We start from the raw sequence: 19,815 nt of genomic DNA, 5'->3' as shown, positions 1-19,815 counted from the left end.
CTCTGTGTCTACTCCCCCACTCACTCTTTCTCTCACTCAAAAAAAAAAAAAAAAATAGGTTGAAGAAATTCAGCAATTTCGAGTATAATTAACATTTGCATTATAGGGATATCAGAAGGAGAAAAGAGAAGGAAGCAAAAAGTTATTTGAAGAAATAATAGGTGAAAACTTTCCTAATCTGGGAAAAGAGACAGACATTCAGATCCTGGAAATGTAAAGAACCACTAACAAGATTAACCAAGGAGGTCCATACAAAGACAAAATATTAAAATGGCAAGAAAATAGTTATAAACAGATAATTTTAAAAACGCAAGAGAGAAGAAAAGAGTTACATACAAGGAAAACATTAAAGTTTATCAGCTGTCATCTGATTTTTCAACAGAAGCTTTGTAGGCCGGAGGAGAGTAGCATGATATATTCAAAGTGCTGAAAGAAGGAGACCTACAACCAGGAATACTCTATCCAGCAAGGTTTTCATTCAGAATAGAAGGAGAGATAAGGAACTTCCCAGACAAAAAATGTTAAAGGAGTTCATCACTACTAAACCAGCCTTTTAAGAAACATTAAAAGGAATTATTTGAATGGAAAGAAAAAGTCATAACTAAAAGTAAGAAAATTGTGAATGGAAAACATTCACAGGTAAAAGCAAACATGTAATAAAGATAGTAGAATAATTATTATATATATTATAATTGTAATATCTATATATTATATAATTATAATTATAAAATCAGAATGTAGATTAAAATGCAAATGCACTTAAATCAACTATATCTACAAAAGTCAGTCAAGGGATTCATAAATAAGTTTGTAAAATATAACATCATATATATAAAAACTGGAAGGGGGTTGTTATAAAAATTAAATGCTTTTAGAATGTGTTCAAACTTAACTGGCCATCAACTGAATAGAGACTGCTATACACATATGATGTTATATATGACCTAAAGGTAATCACCAATCATGAACTTTTAATAAATGCATACACAAAGAAAGAAAGGAATCCAGGCATGACACTAAAGAAAGCCATCAAACCAAAAGAGAAGAGAGAAGAAAAGAAAGGAACAGAGCAGAATGACAAAAACAACTCTAAAATAAATTACAAAATGGCAGTATGTACATACCTCTCATTGATTACTTGAAATGTAAATAGTCTAAATACTCTAATCAAAAGACATAGGGTGATTGAACAGATAGAAAACAAGACCCATCTATATGCTGTCTACAAGATACTCACTGCACACCTAAAGACATATGCAGATTGAAGGTGAAGAATTAGAAAAACATTTACCTTGAAAATGTAAATGGAAACAAAAAATTTGGAGTAGTAATACTTACCAGACAAAATAGATTTTAAAACAAAGACTGTAGCAGGAGACAAAGAAGGGAACTACATAATGTAAGAGGGAAGAGGATAGGAGCATCTGGGTGGCTCAGTGGGTTAAACCTCTGCCTTCAGCTCAGGTCATGATCTCAGGGTCCTGGGATCAAGCCCCACATCAGGCTCTCTGCTCTACCCGCCCCCTGCCTGCTTCTGCCTACTTGTGATCTCTCTCTCTCTGTCAAATAAATTAATAAAATCTTAAAAAAAAAAAAAGGGAAGAGTATAAAACAATTGTAAAATATCTATGTGCTCAATATGGGAGCACCTAAATACGTAATGCAACCATTAACATGCATAAAAGGAGAGACTGGCAGTAATACAGTAGTAGTAGCATTCTTTAATACATACTCACTTTCATCAATGAATAGACCATCCAGGCAGAAAATCAACAAAGAAAGAATCAGGGTTTTGAACAACAGATTAGACAATTGGATCTAATATATATACATATATGTATGTATATGTATACATACATACATACATATATACATACATATATACACACATACATATATATATATACTTTTATATATATATATATATACACTTTTATATATATATATAAGTCCATCTAAACAGAAAAAAACACATTATTTTCAAGTGCTGATGAAACATCCTCCAGGATAGCAGGATAGATCATATTTAGGCTACCAAACTGGTCCCAATAAATTCAAGAAGAATAAAATTATGTCATATATCTTTTCTGACTAAATGGTATGAAACTCGAAATCAATTATGAAAAAAAATCAGAAAAAAACCCATAAATACATTGAGGCTTAGAAAGCATGATACCAAAAAATGAATGGGTCTACCAAGACCAAAGAGGGAAAATAAAATAGAGACCAATGAAAATGAAGACACAGCAGTCCAAAACCTTTTGATACAACAAAAGGAATTCGAAGATCAATGTTTATGGGAATTAGGCCTACCTTAAGAAACTAGAAAAATCTGAAATAACCCATCTTGTATCTAAAGGGTCTAGAAAAAGAAGAACAGACAAAAAAAGAAGAACTAGACAAAAGTAGTAGAAAGAAAGGAATAATGAAGTTTATAGCATACATAAGTGAAATAGAGGCTAGACAAACCAATAGTAAAGATCAATGAAACAAAGATCTGGTTCATTGTAAAGATCAACAAAGTTAAAAAAAACAAAAACAAAAACAAAAACAAACAAAGATGATAAACCTTTAGCCAGACTCAACAAGAAAAAAGAAAGAACTCAAATGAACTTAGAAGAGAAGGTGGAAAAATAATATCACCACAGCAATACAAAAAACTAAAGGTGAATGTTATGAAAAATTATAGGACAAATTGAAAAACCTAAAAGCACTAGGTAAATTTCTAGTAAAATATCATTGTCTATAAGTGAATCAGGAAGAAACATAAAATTTGAACAGAGTGATTACTAGCAATGAAATTGAGCCAGTAATTAAAAATGCCCAACAAACAAAAGCTCAGGACAAGATGGCTATATAGGTGAATTCTACCAAACATTTAAAGAGTTAATGACTATTTTTCTGAAAGTATTCAGGAAGCAGGAGAAGGAGGAGGAGGAAAACTTCCAAGTTCATTCTATAAGGCCAGCATGACCCTGATAATAAAACCAGACAAAGACAGTGCAAAACCAGCCAACCAACCAAACAACTACAGTCCCATATCTCTGATGAACATAGATGTAAAATCTTCAATAAAATATTAGCAAACAGGGGCACCTGGCTGTCTCAGTTTGGTTAAGCATCTGTCTTCAGCTCAGGTCATGATCCGAGAGTCCTGGGATGGAGCCCTGTGTCAGGCTCATCATCATCAGGGAGTCTGCTTCTCCCTCTTCCTCTTACTCTTCCTCTCCCTCTGCTGGTTCTTTCTCTCTCTCTCTCTCTCTCTCTCTCTCACTCTCTCACTTGGTCTCTGTCTTTCTTAAACAAATAAATCTGTAATTTAAAAAAAATTAACAAACAGAATTTGACAACACATTACAAAAATCACTCCCCACAATAAATTGAGATTTATTCCAGGGAAGAAAGACTAGTTCAATATTTGCAAATAAATCAGTATAATACATCATATTATCCAAAGAAAGGATAAAAACCATATGATTGTTTCAAAAAACCCTTAATCAAGTTAAGTTTAGAGGGACGATAATTCCACGTAGTAAAGGCCATATGTGAAAATCCCTGAACTAACATCATATTCATGAAAAACTGACAGCTTTTCCCCTAAGATCAAAAACAAAACAAGGATGTCTATCCACCACTTCTATTCAGCATGATACTAGAAGTCCCAGTTGCAGCAATCAGACAAGAAAAATAAAATACATAAAAATTGATAAGGAAGAAGTAAAACTTTCACAATATGCAGATGACATGATACTATATATGGAAAATCCTAAAGACTCCATTAAAACAATAACAACAAAACCCAACTATTTGAACTGATAAAGGAATTCAAAAAATTTGCAGGATACAAAAATATATACAGAAAGCCATTGAATTTCTATACACTAATAACAAAGAAGCAGAAAGAGAAATTAAGAAAACAGTCCCATTTACAATTACACTAAAAGGAATTAAACATCTTGGAATAAACTTAAGGTGAAAGACCTGTACTCTAAAAACTGTAAAACATTGATGAAAGACATTGATGAAGACACAAATACATGGAAAGATATTCATGCTCATAGAAGAACTGGTACTGTAAAACTATGTGTTACTACCCAGAGCCCTCTACAGAGTCAGAGCAATCCCTATCAAAATGCCAATGGCATTTGCCACAGAAATAAAACAAGGGATTTTTAAATTTGCAAGGAACAACAAAAGATCCCAAACAGCCAAAGCAATCTTGAGGAAGAACAAAGCTGAAGGTATCACCTTCCCAGATTTCAAGATATACTACAAAGCTGTAGTAATCAAAACAGTATGGTACTGGCACAAAAAAGGGCACATGGATAAATCAAAAAGAATAGAGAATCCAGAAATAAGCCTGTACTTATATGGTCAATTAATCTACAACAAAGGCCGCAAGAATATACAATGGAGAAAAGACAGCCTCTTCAATAAATGGTGTTGGGAAAACTGGATAGCTACATGCAAAAGAATGAAACTGGACCACTTGCATATACCATACACAAAAATAAACTCAGAGTGGATTAAAGACCTAAATGTGAGACCTGAAGCCATAAAACTCCTAGAAGAAAACATAGGCAATAATTTCCTTGACATTGGCCATAGAAACATTTTTTTAGATATGTCTCCTTAGGCAACAGACAGAAAAACATAAACTATTGAGACTACACCAAAATAAAAAGCTTCTGCACTATTACAAAAGCAACCTACTGAATGGGAGAAGATACTTGCAAATGATATATACAATAGAGGTTAATATCTAAAATATATAAAGAACTTATACAATATCAAAAAAAAAAAAAAAAGGCAGAGGACCTATGTAGAGATCTTCCAAAGAAGACTTACAGATGGCCAACAGACACATGAAAAGATGTTCAACATCACTAATCATCAGGGAAATGCAAATCGAAACCATAATTAGATATTTATTACCTGACATCTGTCAGAATGGCTCAAATAAAAAAGACAAAAAATAACAAGTATTGGTGAGGATGTGGAGAAAAAAGAAACCTTGTGCACTGTTAGTAGAAATGAAAGTTAGTGCAACCAGTCTGAAAAACAGTATGGAGTTTCCTCAAAAAATTAAAAATAGAAATACCATATGACTCTGTAATTCCACTACTGGATATTTACTTAAAGAAAATAATAGTAATTTGAAAAGATACATGCACTCCTATGTTTATTTCAGCATTATTTACAATAGCCAATATATGGAAGCAATTTATGTGTCCATTGTAAAATGCATGTATAAAGAAAGTGTGGTGTATTTACACATACACTCAATGGAATATTACCCATAAAAAACAATGAAATCTTGCCATTTGCAACAACACTTCTAAGACCTAGAGAATATAATGGTAAGTTAAATAAATCAGAGAAAGGCAAAACCAACGATTTCACTCATATGTGAAATCTAAGAATTAAGAGAAATGAACAAAGTGTCAGACTCTGAAATTCAGAGAACAGGTGGTTGCCATAAAGTGGGTGGGGGAATGGGTGAACTAAAGGGGATTAAGAGTATCAACATCCAGTTATAAAATAAGTAGATCACAGAGATGAAAAGTACATAGAGCACATAGTAAGATTATAATAACGTTTGGTGACAGATGGTGATTACACTCATGGTAAGCACTGAGTAATGTATAGAACTCTTGAATCATTATTTTGTACACCTGAAACTAATATAATGCTATATGTTAACTGTACTTAAATTTAAAAAATCTAGAATCTAGAGAAGCTAAGATTTGAACTCAAGTCTTGAGATGCTACAGACCTCATATCTAATCACTATACAAGAGAACCTATATTCTTAACTTGTGCTAAGAGGTGAAACACTATGGTTACAGTATATTTACTCCACATTTAGAAGTAAGGTATTTTGAGGACTGTTTGTATTTTATTTCGTTTATATATAACTTGGACTTTTTTGGTTTATGAAAAGGGAGTTGGGCAGGAGAAAATGATCTATAAACTTCTCAGCCCAGTTAATGTAGGCATGAGCTTTAGTTTGACTTTTTGAAATGGGCAACCATTTCTTTATCTTTCTGCCTACCTGTCAGTCACTTTCATGATGAAGACAAGAGGGGTGGTTATTTACACCAGGCATATTTTTAAACATACGCTACATTGGCTGAGGGAGTATTTGATCTCTTTGAGTAAGTCCATTTTAGGCTCATATTGCCTCTCTGCTTTTTCAATTTTCGGTGAACTCTACTGGAATAAATGCAAAGAAACAAAAGGCATTTAATGAAGGATACTAGTAAAGATATGAGTTCAAGTTGAGTTTTATGGTATCTTATTTTTAAGGAGAGACATCTGGGAAATTTGTGAATCATGTATTTATATTCTCTCTCTCTCTCTCTCTATATATATATATAAATATAATATATAATTAATATGTATTTATAGTTTTAATTTTAAAATTTCAGAAAATAAATTATTTGCCATCATTTAAAAAATAAATTATAAAATATGTATGCTTTTACATTATAAATGGTTATATAAGTTAACTTACAAAAAAGTAAAACATAACTACCCAATAAAAAGTGCTTTTAACATTTTGTTGGATTTTCTTCAATCTTTTTAGCTTTACATCTGAATAACACATTGGTTATATCCATAATATATACAAATTTATATCTTTCTAAACATGCTATTATAAATAGGTTCTCATTTTGTTATATAATTTTCATGCTATAGTAAATACATATCTTCATAATAATATATTGAATAGATTAATTATAATTTTCTAATTTCATTTTCTATTGAACATTTAGGTTAACAATTTCTTTTACTGCTGTCATTGGTGCTGTGAAAAACATCTTTGGAAGATAGCTTTGGACTACTTCTTGGGTAGTAAATTACTTGGGCAAAAAAATTTGTATATTTTTAGTGTTAACAACACATAACATCACAATATTTCTGCAAAGGTACTATATAGTTTAGAATGCCAGCAGTAGTTATAAGTAGTGCCACTTCTACAACATTCTTACCATTATTTTATATAAGATGTTTCTAAAATGTGCTTAATTTTTGAAAAAGTACAAACTGGTACCTCATCATATTCCTTTTGTGTTTCCCATTTAGAGTGAAGAAGGAGGCCCACAGGAAGGAATTCTGGAAGATATGCCAGTTGATCCTGACAATGAAGCATATGAAATGCCTTCTGAGGTAAAATTTTATATACCTTCAACTCTGAAAATAAACTTCAGGAGTTCAAGTTGAGTCTTTTTAATAAACAGTACCAAAAATCTGTCACTGTCAGATTTTCCTTCCATTTGTCCTTACTGAAAGTGATTTACTCTCTAGAGGGACAAATTGGACAAAACCAGACTATATATTGTGCAGACAACTTGAAAACTAATTTGTAAAGCATTGTTTAAAAAAAAAAAAAGGCACAACAGAGATACTTTGTGGTTTATACAATCTAACATATGTACTTAATGACCCTTTACAGAAAGTGTTTGCTGATCCCTGCATTAGAAAATTATTTTATTAAAAACCTTACTTTATAAATAAATCCCCAAAAGGAAAGTTGGAGAAATCAACTCAATACCTAAACTCAATATTATTTGCCATACATTTCCAGCAAGATATTTGCATGGTAAAATAAAAACTACCCAAATTTAAATTATTTATTTAATTAATTATTAATTAAATTAAATTATTAAATTATAATTTAAAAATTATAGAGTAGAAATATGATAAATGCACAGTTTGCAGTAACTGATGTACTCCAATCCAGCCTTTAGATGATTAATTTTAATTTGAAAATAAGTTTCTTTAATAGAAAATATTTCTTAAGGAAAATTTAAAAATACTTTTAGATGAATGAAGCTGACTTAAGAAGAAATAGAAAATCTGAATAGACATATAATAAAGTAAAGAGACTGGATTATTGTTAAAAAAAAAAAAAATCTACCCACAAAGAAAATTTTGTGGACCAGGCAACTTCACTGATGAATTCTGCCAAACATTTAAGGAATAATTAATAACTATTAACCACAATTAATACTAGTTAATTTCTTTTCAAATAAAAGAGGAAAGATTACTCCCCAGCTATTTCCATGAGGATGATATTCCCTGATACCGGCACCAGACATCAAAAAGGAGATAATATCTTCAAAAAGAAGATATTATTCATTAAAAATTAAGTTAAGGGGCGCCTGGGTGGCTCAGCAGGTTAAAGCCTCTGCCTTCAGCTATGGTCATGATCCCAGGGTCCTGGGATTGAGCCCGCATTGGACTCTCTGCTCGATGGGGGACCTGCTTCCTCCTCTCTCTCGGCCTGCCTCTCTGCCTACTTGTGATCTCTGTCTGTCAAATAAATAAATTAAATCTTTAAAAAAATTTAAGTTAAAATGTCTTCCAGTTAGGTTATATATTATTCTTTATAGCATCAGTTAAAGGCATATTGATAATCCCATTTATAGAAATTGAAATTAAATTGTTTCTTAGATTTTACCAAAATTTTTGAATCTTTTTATGCACAGCACAATATTAAATACTGTAGAAAATACCAGAAGATTAATTGATAGTGCCAGAACAAAAGTTTATATTCTAATAGGTTTGATAAAAATAAATACAAATGAAAATTTATTCCTTCATTTATTCGTGATGATTCCTTTAAACATTATTGACTGTCTTCTATGAATCAGGCATCACAGAGGCAAAAATATTCAAGATACACAAAAAAGTATATGTTACAGGATCTGGTTAAAGTGATCAGGAGTTTTATAGAAGAGTTAGTGTTGATCTGTGTGGGAGGGATGGGAGATATGATATGCCAAAATGGAAAGAAGACATTCTAGCACAAGGTAGTATCAGAAGCAAAGGCGCTGCATATCTAAACATACATAAGGCTATGCCTGAGGAACAGTGGATAATTAAATAGGATTTGTGGTTAGGGAACAAAGAGACTAGTGACAGATTAAGGCTGCAGAGATGGGTCAAAGACAAGTTACAGAATACTAGAAGAACCTTTCCATTTAAGCTTGTACTATATTCAGAAAACAACTTTAATTATTGAAGGTACTTTTGTTCATTTTAAAACAGGATCCCAATTAGGGTCGTTTTTTAGGACTAATTTGACCACTTTAGTTAAGATCTTTAATATTTTTATTTATTTAATATTTTATTGTGGATGCTATCCATATATTGTATGGAGAGAGGGGGATTTAGAATAAAAATAATAATTGAAGCCATAGATGAAGAAGATATTTTTATTGAGAGAGCAAAGGGAGAGAAAATGTCTTTGTCTCCTTTTAAAAATTAGAGGATCTTAGCCCCGGAAGAGGGTTTTTAAATCACTGGATTTGGCTCTCAAAATGTAAAGCTGAGGAAATGGGAGCAAGATAGACCAACTAACTTGCCCTGCAGGACTAGAACATATGACTGTTAAATGTCATCTGGAAGTAAAATTCAGATACCTGAACTCTGAGCAGCCTAATTCACTTTTATATTTGACAGGAAGACAAAACTATTAAAAATGAAATTATATTGTGTATAACTGAATGGTTGCAGAGCTGTTATGAGTATAACCTTCGTTCAAAGTGATGAGCTATGTCCTGTGTTATTCACCCTAAATCCTTCATTACAGATGACTCAAACTAATAATACTGCATGTTTTCTTTCTGATTTTCTTCATATTAGGAAGGGTATCAAGACTATGAACCCGAAGCCTAAGAAATACTTTTGCTCCCAGTTTCTTGAGACCTACTGACAGATGTTCCATCCTGTACAAGTACTCAGTTCCAACATGCCCAGTCATGACGTTTTCTCACAGTTTTTACAGTGTATTTTAAACTCTTCCATCAGCAGTAATTGAAGTTATCTGTACCTGCCCCTACGCAGCATTTCAGTGCTTCCCTCTCACTGAAGTGATTATACGGTAGCAGGGTCCTTGTGTGCTATGTGGATATTGTGGCTTCAAATCTAAAATGTTAAATTAAAACACCTAAGTGACTACCACTTATTTCTAAATCTTCACTATTTTTTGTTGCTGTTATTGAGAAGTTGTGATTTACTATCATATATTATAAGATTTCTAGGTGTCTTTTAATGATTATTTCTGTTTAAAAATAATGATGTGTTGTGAAATTTGTTAATATATATAATACTTAAAAACATGTGAGCATGAAACTATGCACCTATAAATATTAACTATGAAATTTTACTGTTTTGTGATGTGTTTTATTAACTTGTGTTTATATATAAATGGTGAAAATTAAAATGTTATCTCATTACAAAAATATTTTTAATCCATCTCACTTTAATAATAAAATCATGCTTGTACACTACAAACTGAGAACTGACACAATTACAGTTCTTGACAGCCATTTGAAGGAGAAGGAATTTTAGAAGAATTTAAACAGACAAGATGGAACGTTAACCCTTTACTCTAAATTCACTGAAGAAACACTACCCAAAGTATGTTCTGACATGTAGTGGTGTCTTAAGAGACTATACAGAAAAAAATGGGTTCCATGGAATAATAAGAATTGATTTTGACTATGTCTACTTCAAGTATTGATAAAACATATTAGCACATTAAGGCTCAGAGAGAATCCAGTTAACTTTATTAACCCAGCATTTTATTTATTTATTTTTTAGATCAAATCCCCCATCCACCACCCTTGGAAATGCCTTTAAAAATTTCTGGGAACTACCAAACCATTACTTCAGAAATGTTAATTTAAATGGGTGCATTCCCAGAAATAGATCTTTCAAAACTGAATCAGGAATAAATAGAAAATTTGAAAAAAAAATTATTACCAGCAATGAAATTGGATAGTAATAAAAAAATCTCAAAAAACAAAAGTCCAGGATCAGATAACTTGACAGAGGGATTCTACCAAATATTTAAAGAAGAGCTAATAACTGTTCTTCTCAAACTTCCATAAGACAGAAGAGGAAGGAAAGCTTCTAAGTTCATTCTGTGAGGCTAGCATTACCCTCACACGAAAACCAGACAAAGACACCGCAAAAAAAGAAAACTACAGGCCAATATCTCTGACGAAAATAGATGTAAAATCCTCAATACATTATTAGCAAACAAAATTTGGCAATACTTTACAAAAATCATTCACCACAATAAATTGTGATTTATTCGGGGATGCAAGGGTAGTTCAGTATCTGCAAATCAATCAATGTGATACATCGCATTAATAAGAGATAGAATAACCACATGATCATTTCAATAGATTCAGAAAAAATATTTGATAAAATATAACATCCACTCATGCTAAAACCTCTCTGCAAAATAGGTCTAAAGGGAACATATTTTGACATAATAAAGGCCATAAATGAGAAACCCACAACTAACATCATACTCAGTTGTGAAAAACTGACAGCTTTTCCCCTAAGATCAAGAACAAAACAAGAATGTCCACCCACCACTTCTATTCAGCATGGCATTGGAAGTCTTAGTGGCAGCAGTCAGACAAAAAAAAAAAAAAAAAGGCATACATGATAAGGAAGAAGTAAAACTTTCACTCCTTGCAGATGACATGATACTATATATAGAAAATCCTAAAGAATCCACCAAACCCCCCCCCAAAAAAACCCTATTAGGACTGATAAAGGAATTTACTAAAGTTGCAGCATACAAAATTATATACGGAGGTCTGTTGCATTTCTGTACATTAATAGCAAGTAAAAAAATGAGAAATTGAGAAAATAATCTCATTTATAAATGCACCAAAAAGAATAAAATACCTAGACATAAATTTAACTGAAGAAATGAAAGACTGTACTCTGAAAACTTTAAGTCACTGAGGAAAGAAATCAAACATTACGCAAATAAATGGAAAGATATATTGTGCTTATGAATTGGAAAAACTAATATTGTTAAAATATCCATACTACCCAAAGCCCTCTACAGATTCAATACAATTCCCATCAAAATGCCAGTGGCATTTCACAGAACTGAAACAAAGAAGACTTAGATGATTATGGAACACAAATGATTCTGAATAGTCAAAGCAATCTTGAGAAATAAGAACAAAGCTGAGAAAATAAAGCTCTCTGATTTCAAACTATATTACAAAACTATAATAACAACAACATTATGTCATAGCACAAAAACAGACAAATAGATCAATGGACTAGAATAGACACACCACAAATAAATCCTTGCTTATATAGTCAATCTATGTGAAGGGAGACAAGAAGATATAATGGGGGAAAAACTGTCTCTTTAAAATATAGTGTTGAGAAAACTGGACCACTGTCTTACAACATATACAAAGAGAAATTCAAAATGGACTAAAAACTGGAATGTAAGACCTGAAACCATAAGACTTCTAGAAGTGAAAATAGGCAGTAATTTATCTGACACTGGTCTTGGCAATATATTTTTGGACCACTTTCATCTGTAAGGACAACAAAGCAAAAATAAATTATTGAGACTACACCAGAATAAAAAGCTTTTGCACAGTGAAGGAAGTAATCAACAAAATAAAAGGCAGCCTACTGAATGGGAGAAGATATTTGCAAATGATATATCTGATAAGGAGCTAATCTCCAAAATATATAAAGAACTTATACAATATAAAGAAAATGCAATCAAAAAAATGGGCAGAGGACTTGAATAGACATTTTCCAAAGAAGACATATAGATGGCTAACAGACCTGTGAAAAAATGTTCAATGTCACTCATCAGGGAAATGTTAATCAAAATCACAAAGAAATATTATCTAACACCTGTCAGAATGGCTAAAATCAAAAAGACAAGAAATAAAAAGTGTTGGTGAGGATGTAAAGAAAAATGAACATTGTGCACTGTTGGTGAGAATGAAAATTAGTTCAGCCAGTCTGGAAAACAGTATGGAGGTTTTTTTTTTTTTAATTAAAAATAGAAATGCCATATGATTTAGTAATTCTACTACTGCATATTTATCCAAAAGGGTAAAAATAAACCCACCAATTTAAAAAGATATATGTGCCTCTATGTTTATTACAGCATTATTTACAATGGTCAAGATCTGGAAGCATTCCAAGTATCCTTTAATAGATGAATCAATAAAGAAAATGTGGTATATGGAATATTTCTCAGGCATAAAAAGGATGAGATCTTGCCATTTATGTCAACATGGATGGACCTAGAGGGTATTATACTAAGTGACATAAGAGAAAGACAACTACCATCTGCTTTTACTTATATGTGGAATCTAAAAACAAAAAACAAGCAAGTGAAACAACAAAACTACAGACTTATAAATACAGAAAACAAACTGGTGGTTGCCAGAGGGGAGGTGGGAAAGGGAATGGGTGAAATAGATAGAAGAGATTATGAGGTATGAAATTTGAGTTATAAAATAAATAAGTCATGGAGATGAAAAGTACAGCATAGGGAATACAATTAATGGGAAAAATCTTGATTCTTTAGATTTATAAAAACTCATGAATTCTTTTAAATTCTGAATATATGAATCTCAGGATACTATTTTAGGGATGGTTTTCTACTTAGGAAATATTTGCTAACTCTCCAGGGTGCTGCCAGTAAATTTGACTATGAAAACCCTACATAAATTAATTGAAAAATTACTTATCTTTTTAACTATTCAGGAGAAAAATAGCAGTTACTTTTTAAAGTCACCGGAAGAAAGTATAATTTTAAGAAGATTCAGAGGTGCTAGGCAGTTTGTATGTAATTGTGAGTAATTTGATGTATATTGGGCATTGGCAAGTCATATAAACATGATCACCATAGAAACTTTCTTTTTTGTCTAATTGGAAAGGACCACGATGAGTGTTAAACTGTCTGTGTAGTCTTAAACTGGAAAGAAGTGGTAAGTTTCTTGTTTTATTTCAGTACATTAATGAGCATTCCTAGTTAGGAAAACAACTTGGACAATTAAAATATCCTTGTTCAAAAACTATTCTAGTACTAATACACACCAGCGGTGGTTATCTTGTGCCAAGCACTTAAACAAAAAGTTGTGTAAGGCACACACGCATGTTCACGAAGTTATCTCATATTCACGCTGCTGAGGCATCCACCGGACAGGTAGCCTGAGTGCCAGTCTGGATCTAGGTTTACTTGCAGATATCATTCCCTCAAGTTTGAGTTATTCAGCCTCATATGACTCCATGGGAGCCTTAACAAAACGGGTCACTGTGGTGTTTGGCACCCAAATGGCAACATACCAATCTAATATGTGGTTTTGTCTTATAAGCTAGATTTTCAAAACCTCTCCCCTAGGCGAGGAGCAAGATATGTTTACTCATCTTTCTGGCTTATGCAGTAGGAAACTATTGGATTAAACACACATTCTCTCCCTCCCTCACGTGCTCTCTCTCTCTCTCTCTCTTTCTCTCTCTCTCTCTCTCTCACACACACACACACACGCATACACACGTACCCCTCAAGGGCAACCATTAATTCTTAGAGATAGTGCTGTCTATATCCATACTGAGGAAAAAAAAAACATTTTTCTAATTGCAAACTCTATAGACTCCTTCCATTATACTGATAATACTCTGTTTTTATCTGAGTCGAGTCATCTCACTGTATTCTTTTTGTCTTGGGCAGGAGTGCAACAGAGATGGCATTTCCTTGTGAGCTCTGTCCCTGACATTGGAAGATAGAATATATTTTTTATTACTGTGTCAAATATAGATATGTGACTTAACAATATTAGCTCATTTAATTCTCAAAACAGCCTTAAGAAGTTCCATTAATATCTTCATTTTATCCTTGAACAAATTGAGGTTCGTGTGGACTAAGTAAAGTAACTTTCTTATAGCCACATGGCTAGTAAGTGGCAGAGCCAGGAGTCCCAATTAATATACAGCCAGCGTCAGTGTTCCCCGTTAGCCTATTGTCTCTCAAAGTGAGGACATACAGCTGTGTAAGAGAACTTTGCAGAAGTTTAGAGAATGGTTTAGTAGCCTACTTTTTCTACATATAATTATTAGAATATTTCTTTTTTTTTCAGATGTCTATGTCTAGAATAATTGATACTCATATATATGGAGACATATTTCTAACTCTAGGAGAAATTAGCCAGCTCTGATTCCCCCGACATTTCTTTATATTAAACTATGCATAGCCTGACAATAGAACTAAGCTATTTATTTTTAGTGGAAAATAAAAGTGTTAATATAGTAAAAGCAGTCTACAGTAAGAAAACTTTGTCATTTTTTCTGTTGAATCATGGACACTTGCCTTCTGTCAAATGGCATATATATATATATATGTATGTATATATACACACAAACACACATATATATACACACAAGGTATATATATAAATATATATCATATTAGTAGGATTTTCAACATACATACTTAGCAATATAATGTCTGAATTTACATATGAATAAAATCAGAAAGGGGAAGAATTAAGAATTTGTATTTTTAAGTAGTATTTTATTTTAGAATAAAGTAGTAGTTTATTTTAGAATAAACTTTCATTTTCTAGGTGTATCTTTTTGATATAGTAAAGCTACATTTCATTATTTGGTTAAACCTAAATTTAAAGAATCCAAAAGCAATGGAATAGATGTAATACTATTTCATGGTTCTGATGTTTCTTGTATAATTATCTAAGATTTCCTTTGATGTTTCCTTGTTGCTAAAGCACTATCTTTGATTATTTTAAATCCAATAGCACAGATGGTATATTGGAAGTAGTTAAAAAAAATGTTTCTTCAAAAAAGCCCAAGTTTGAGCCTCTAATGAGTTTTGCTGATATAATATACTTCTAAAGTCAGGTAGGATTGCATAGGGGATTTCCAAAGTTGTCCTGCCACTATAAGTTAATATACTGGGGTAGCTTTTCTTATGAACCTTATGAAAACGTATCCTCAATTTCCCTTAAAGGTCAATGACCAGAAATTTCCACTGTTTCTATGGCAACACAGCAAGATACGGTGCCTTGGAAATGTGCTGCATTTTAATTAGGTTCCTCTAGGGCTTCCTAACTGCCTTTTGTAGGTAAACTAAATACCAGGTTGCCCTATATCTTGCAGTGAGATGAAAGCTAAGCCATGTCTGCAAATGTCAAAACTAAGCTTGGCTCCAGTAAAGTCAAATCTAAACAAATAATAGTAGCAAGTCTATGTGTTTATCTTAGAAAAGAATACAATACTCTTTACCTAAAATAGTCAAGGATGTTTGCTTAATCAGCCTGGCAAGAGTAGTAGTTAAGAATATTGGCTTTAAAACTAGACTATGTAGGCTGACTCAGTTATATGACTTCCTTTTTTACTTTGAGCAAGTTACTTAATCTCTCAGTGCCTCTATTTTCTTGTCTGTAAAAATATAGATAATAATAATATTGCCTCATAGCATTGTCATATGGATTAAATAAGTTAATATAAGTAAAATTCTTTAGGCATAGTCCTTACTAAGTGATCAATGAATCAGTGATGCTATTAGTAGTAGTGGTACCGGTAGTGGTGGTAGCAGTAGAGTACACTGTATTTTTAAAGGCCAATAAGAAATATTTAAAATGTTCAGATATATTCATTTGTATATTCTCTTAATAAAAGTATTAATAACCAAAGCAATCTCAAGTGAGAACAAAGCCGGAGGCATCAAACTTCATGATTTCAAACTATATTTCAAAGCTACAGTTAGCAAACCAATATGATATTTCATTAAAATAACATAGGTCAAGGGAACAGAATAGGGAGCCCAAAAATAAACCCATGCTTATATGGTCAACTAATTTGCAATAAAGGAGCCAAGAATATGAAATGGGTAAAGAACAGTCTTTTCAATAAATGATATTAGGGAAACTGGACAGCCACATTCGAAAGAATGAAACTGAACCACTAGTTTACACTATACATAAAAATAAACTAAAAAATGGATTAAAGACTTACATGTAAACTTGAAACCATAAAGCTTCTAGAAGGAAATGTAGGTGGTAAGCCCTTTGATATCAATCTTGCTGATGATTTTTTGGATCTGACACCAAACCCAAAACAACATATGCAAAGATAAGCAAGTGGGACTATATAAAACTAAAATGTTTCTGCACAGCAATGAAGACCATTAACAAAATGAAAAGGCAACATGATGAATGGAAAAAAAATATTTGCAAACCCTATATCTGATAAAGTGTTAAGATCCAAAATATATAAAGAACTCACACAACTCAAAAACAAACAAAAAAACTAATGTAATTTAAAACTGGGCCAAGGTTCTGGATAGATATTTTTCCAAAGAAGTCAAACAGATGGCCAGCATGTGGTTGAAAAGGTGTTCAACATCACTAATCATCACGATATCAGTCACAATGAGATGTCACCTCACACCTGTTACAGTGGCTATTATAAAAAATATAAGAGATAACAAACACTGGAGAAGAAGTGGAGAAAAAAACTTCTTTGTGCACTGTTGGTGGGTCACTATGGAAAACAAGCTTCCTTAAAAAATTAAAAATAGAACCACCATATGATCCAGCAATTCCACTTCTAGGTATTTATCTGAAGGAAATAAAAACACTATCTTGAAAAGATATATGCATCCCATGTTCATTGCAGCACTATTTACAATAGCCAAGTATGGAAGCAACTTAAATGTCCATCAATGGATGAATGGATAAAGAAAATGTGACGTAATGTGTCTATATAATGGAATATTATTCAACCATAAAAAAGAAGGAAGTCTTACCATTTGAGACAACTTGGATGGAACTTGAGGGCATTATGCTAAGTGAAATAATTCAGACAGATGAACATAAATAGGATATTATCTCACTTACATGTAGAATCTAAAATAGCTGTGGAATTTATAGATAACAGAAAACAAATTGGTGGTTGCCAGAGGTGAACAGAGAAGGAGGATATAAAATGGGTGAAGGGAGTAAAAAAATACAAACTTCCAGTCATAAAATGAATAAGTCATGGGGATGTAATGTATACATGGTGACTATAGTTAATAATATTGTATATTTGAAAGTTTTTCCTTTCACAAGAAAAAAAATCTGTAACTGTCTATGGTAATGGATGTTAACTAGACTGATTGTGATCATTTTGCAATATATGAAAATATTAAATCATGTTGTACCCCTGAAACTAATATGTTATTTATTAATTATATCTCACATACACACATATATATCATAGTAATCAAGATTAGGATGATGGTGGAAATACTTCGGAAACTTGAATAGAGGTTATTAACTAATACCTATGGGGACATTTTAAACGTTTAATAACCAGTATTGATATTAGAAGATTATCAACTGGCACCAAAATAAATTGGGAAAGCATAACTTACTGAGAGTTGAATATGCAACAAATCTATAAATACTAGCTTTAAAGAACACATCTATCTTTAGATTCAGCTATACTCATCAAGCCACATTATCTTCATATCAAAGTGAGATATTTTTGCTATTTGTACAATATGTTCACTGATTTTGGTTCTGATCACTAGAAAAAAGGAGAAGCACATATAAAAATTAAACTCATTGGCCCCAAACAGGTTATCATCAACCACCAGGGGACAAAAAGTCACCTGAATCCACCCATTTCTTAAATCTCATCCATTCCCTAATATCTTTTGCCAAAACGCCTGCCATTTGGTAGTCTCATTTTTGACCCAAAAAAGAAAGCAACATTTTGTCTAACAACTTCTGCATTACATTAGAAGCCACAGAAATACCAGCAATTACAATGGTTCCAGAAAAAGTATTTTTTTTCTTTATGTCTTCACTGAGTCCTTGAAAGTCTTTGCTGCAAAAGAGCAAGTGATCTTGTAATCTTGCCATGGTTCTGTATGGTCACATCATCCTCTGTAGCACACACTGAACATCAATCAGTGGGACAATGCACACTTGCCTTTTTACCCTCTGTACTGTTTCACACAGTCTAGGGAACTAAATTAGAGTAACAGAAAATTACTATTTAATGCTGTAATTCCTAACAAAGATAAACTCTTGTGGTAGAAATAGTCAAAGATTAAATCCACACAGATGAGCATCTGGAACATACTATTTGTCGTATGAGACCTCTCCCTAGTCTCTATGGAAATGGTTAAGGCAAGTCTTGAGATGCGGCCAGCATTTGTAATTCACTCCTGCTCCAGCTGCTCCAGGATTCACCCCTGCTGTTGAAGATGAAGTGTCATGTTGAATGATGAGAGGTCTGGAAAGTCTTCTTGGCAAACTTCCCCAGCAATAAGCCATGGGCACCCTTAGTGGCTTATACCAAGCTTTAAGCGAGGCTATTTGCCTGACAATTATGAGCAAACATGTAAAGCTGAGAGAAAGACCTTTTCTATAATTCTTAAAACCTTATCTGAACTGGAAGCAAGTACATCATTTAAAGCAATAGTAAATTATGTATTATTAATAAAAGATTCCGAGCTCTAGATATCACAGTAATGTTTAGAGATGAAACACTGTGGATACGTGGTGTGATTCTGATAGGAAGTTTGGCACAATTTGAAGTTATGTTTAAGAACATCTCTGCAAATCAGAATTAAGGTGTTTTGATCTGGCTATTTTATTACTGCCCATGGTGAGAGTAGACATTCAAATGCTAAACTCTGTTGGGTTTTTCACTATCAGACTGAGTTCCAGGTCATTAGACATACCTTTTAGTCATCATTTTCATGCCAACAATTCCTGGATGCACTAGAAACAGTTTGCTGAAAGTAATTCTTTCTGGAATAAAAAGGATTTTCACATAATAGACACCTTTTTAAAGATGATGACTCATATTGACAGTTTGTAATTGACTTGAATTCCTTGAGCAGTCTTTACTGACAAGCCTTCCTTCCCATCCCTACTCCCACACACACCCATCACCAGTTTAAGACAGACCAATCTATAATCTTGCATATTTAAGTGT

The 19,815-nt window shown here is 32.5% G+C and overlaps 1 protein-coding gene across 6 annotated transcripts in view; it reads left to right on the top strand.

Annotated features, from left to right (window-relative positions):
• Positions 1–10,177, top strand: part of SNCA (synuclein alpha) — a 156,653-nt gene extending 146,476 nt beyond the window's left edge. For all 6 annotated transcript variants that reach the window (XM_032332888.1, XM_032332887.1, XM_032332885.1 and 3 more), the window contains exons 5-6: positions 7,090–7,173; positions 9,655–10,177. In XM_032332888.1, the coding sequence (XP_032188779.1) occupies positions 7,090–7,173; positions 9,655–9,687 (117 nt within the window). In that variant the 3' untranslated portion in view covers positions 9,688–10,177. The remainder of the gene's footprint in view (positions 1–7,089; positions 7,174–9,654) is intronic.
• Positions 10,178–19,815: the final 9,638 nt, after the last annotated feature.

This window comes from Mustela erminea, chromosome 2 (assembly GCF_009829155.1).
Source record: "Mustela erminea isolate mMusErm1 chromosome 2, mMusErm1.Pri, whole genome shotgun sequence".
Taxonomy (NCBI): domain Eukaryota; kingdom Metazoa; phylum Chordata; class Mammalia; order Carnivora; family Mustelidae; genus Mustela; species Mustela erminea.
This window is presented reverse-complemented; position numbering and strand designations above follow the sequence as displayed.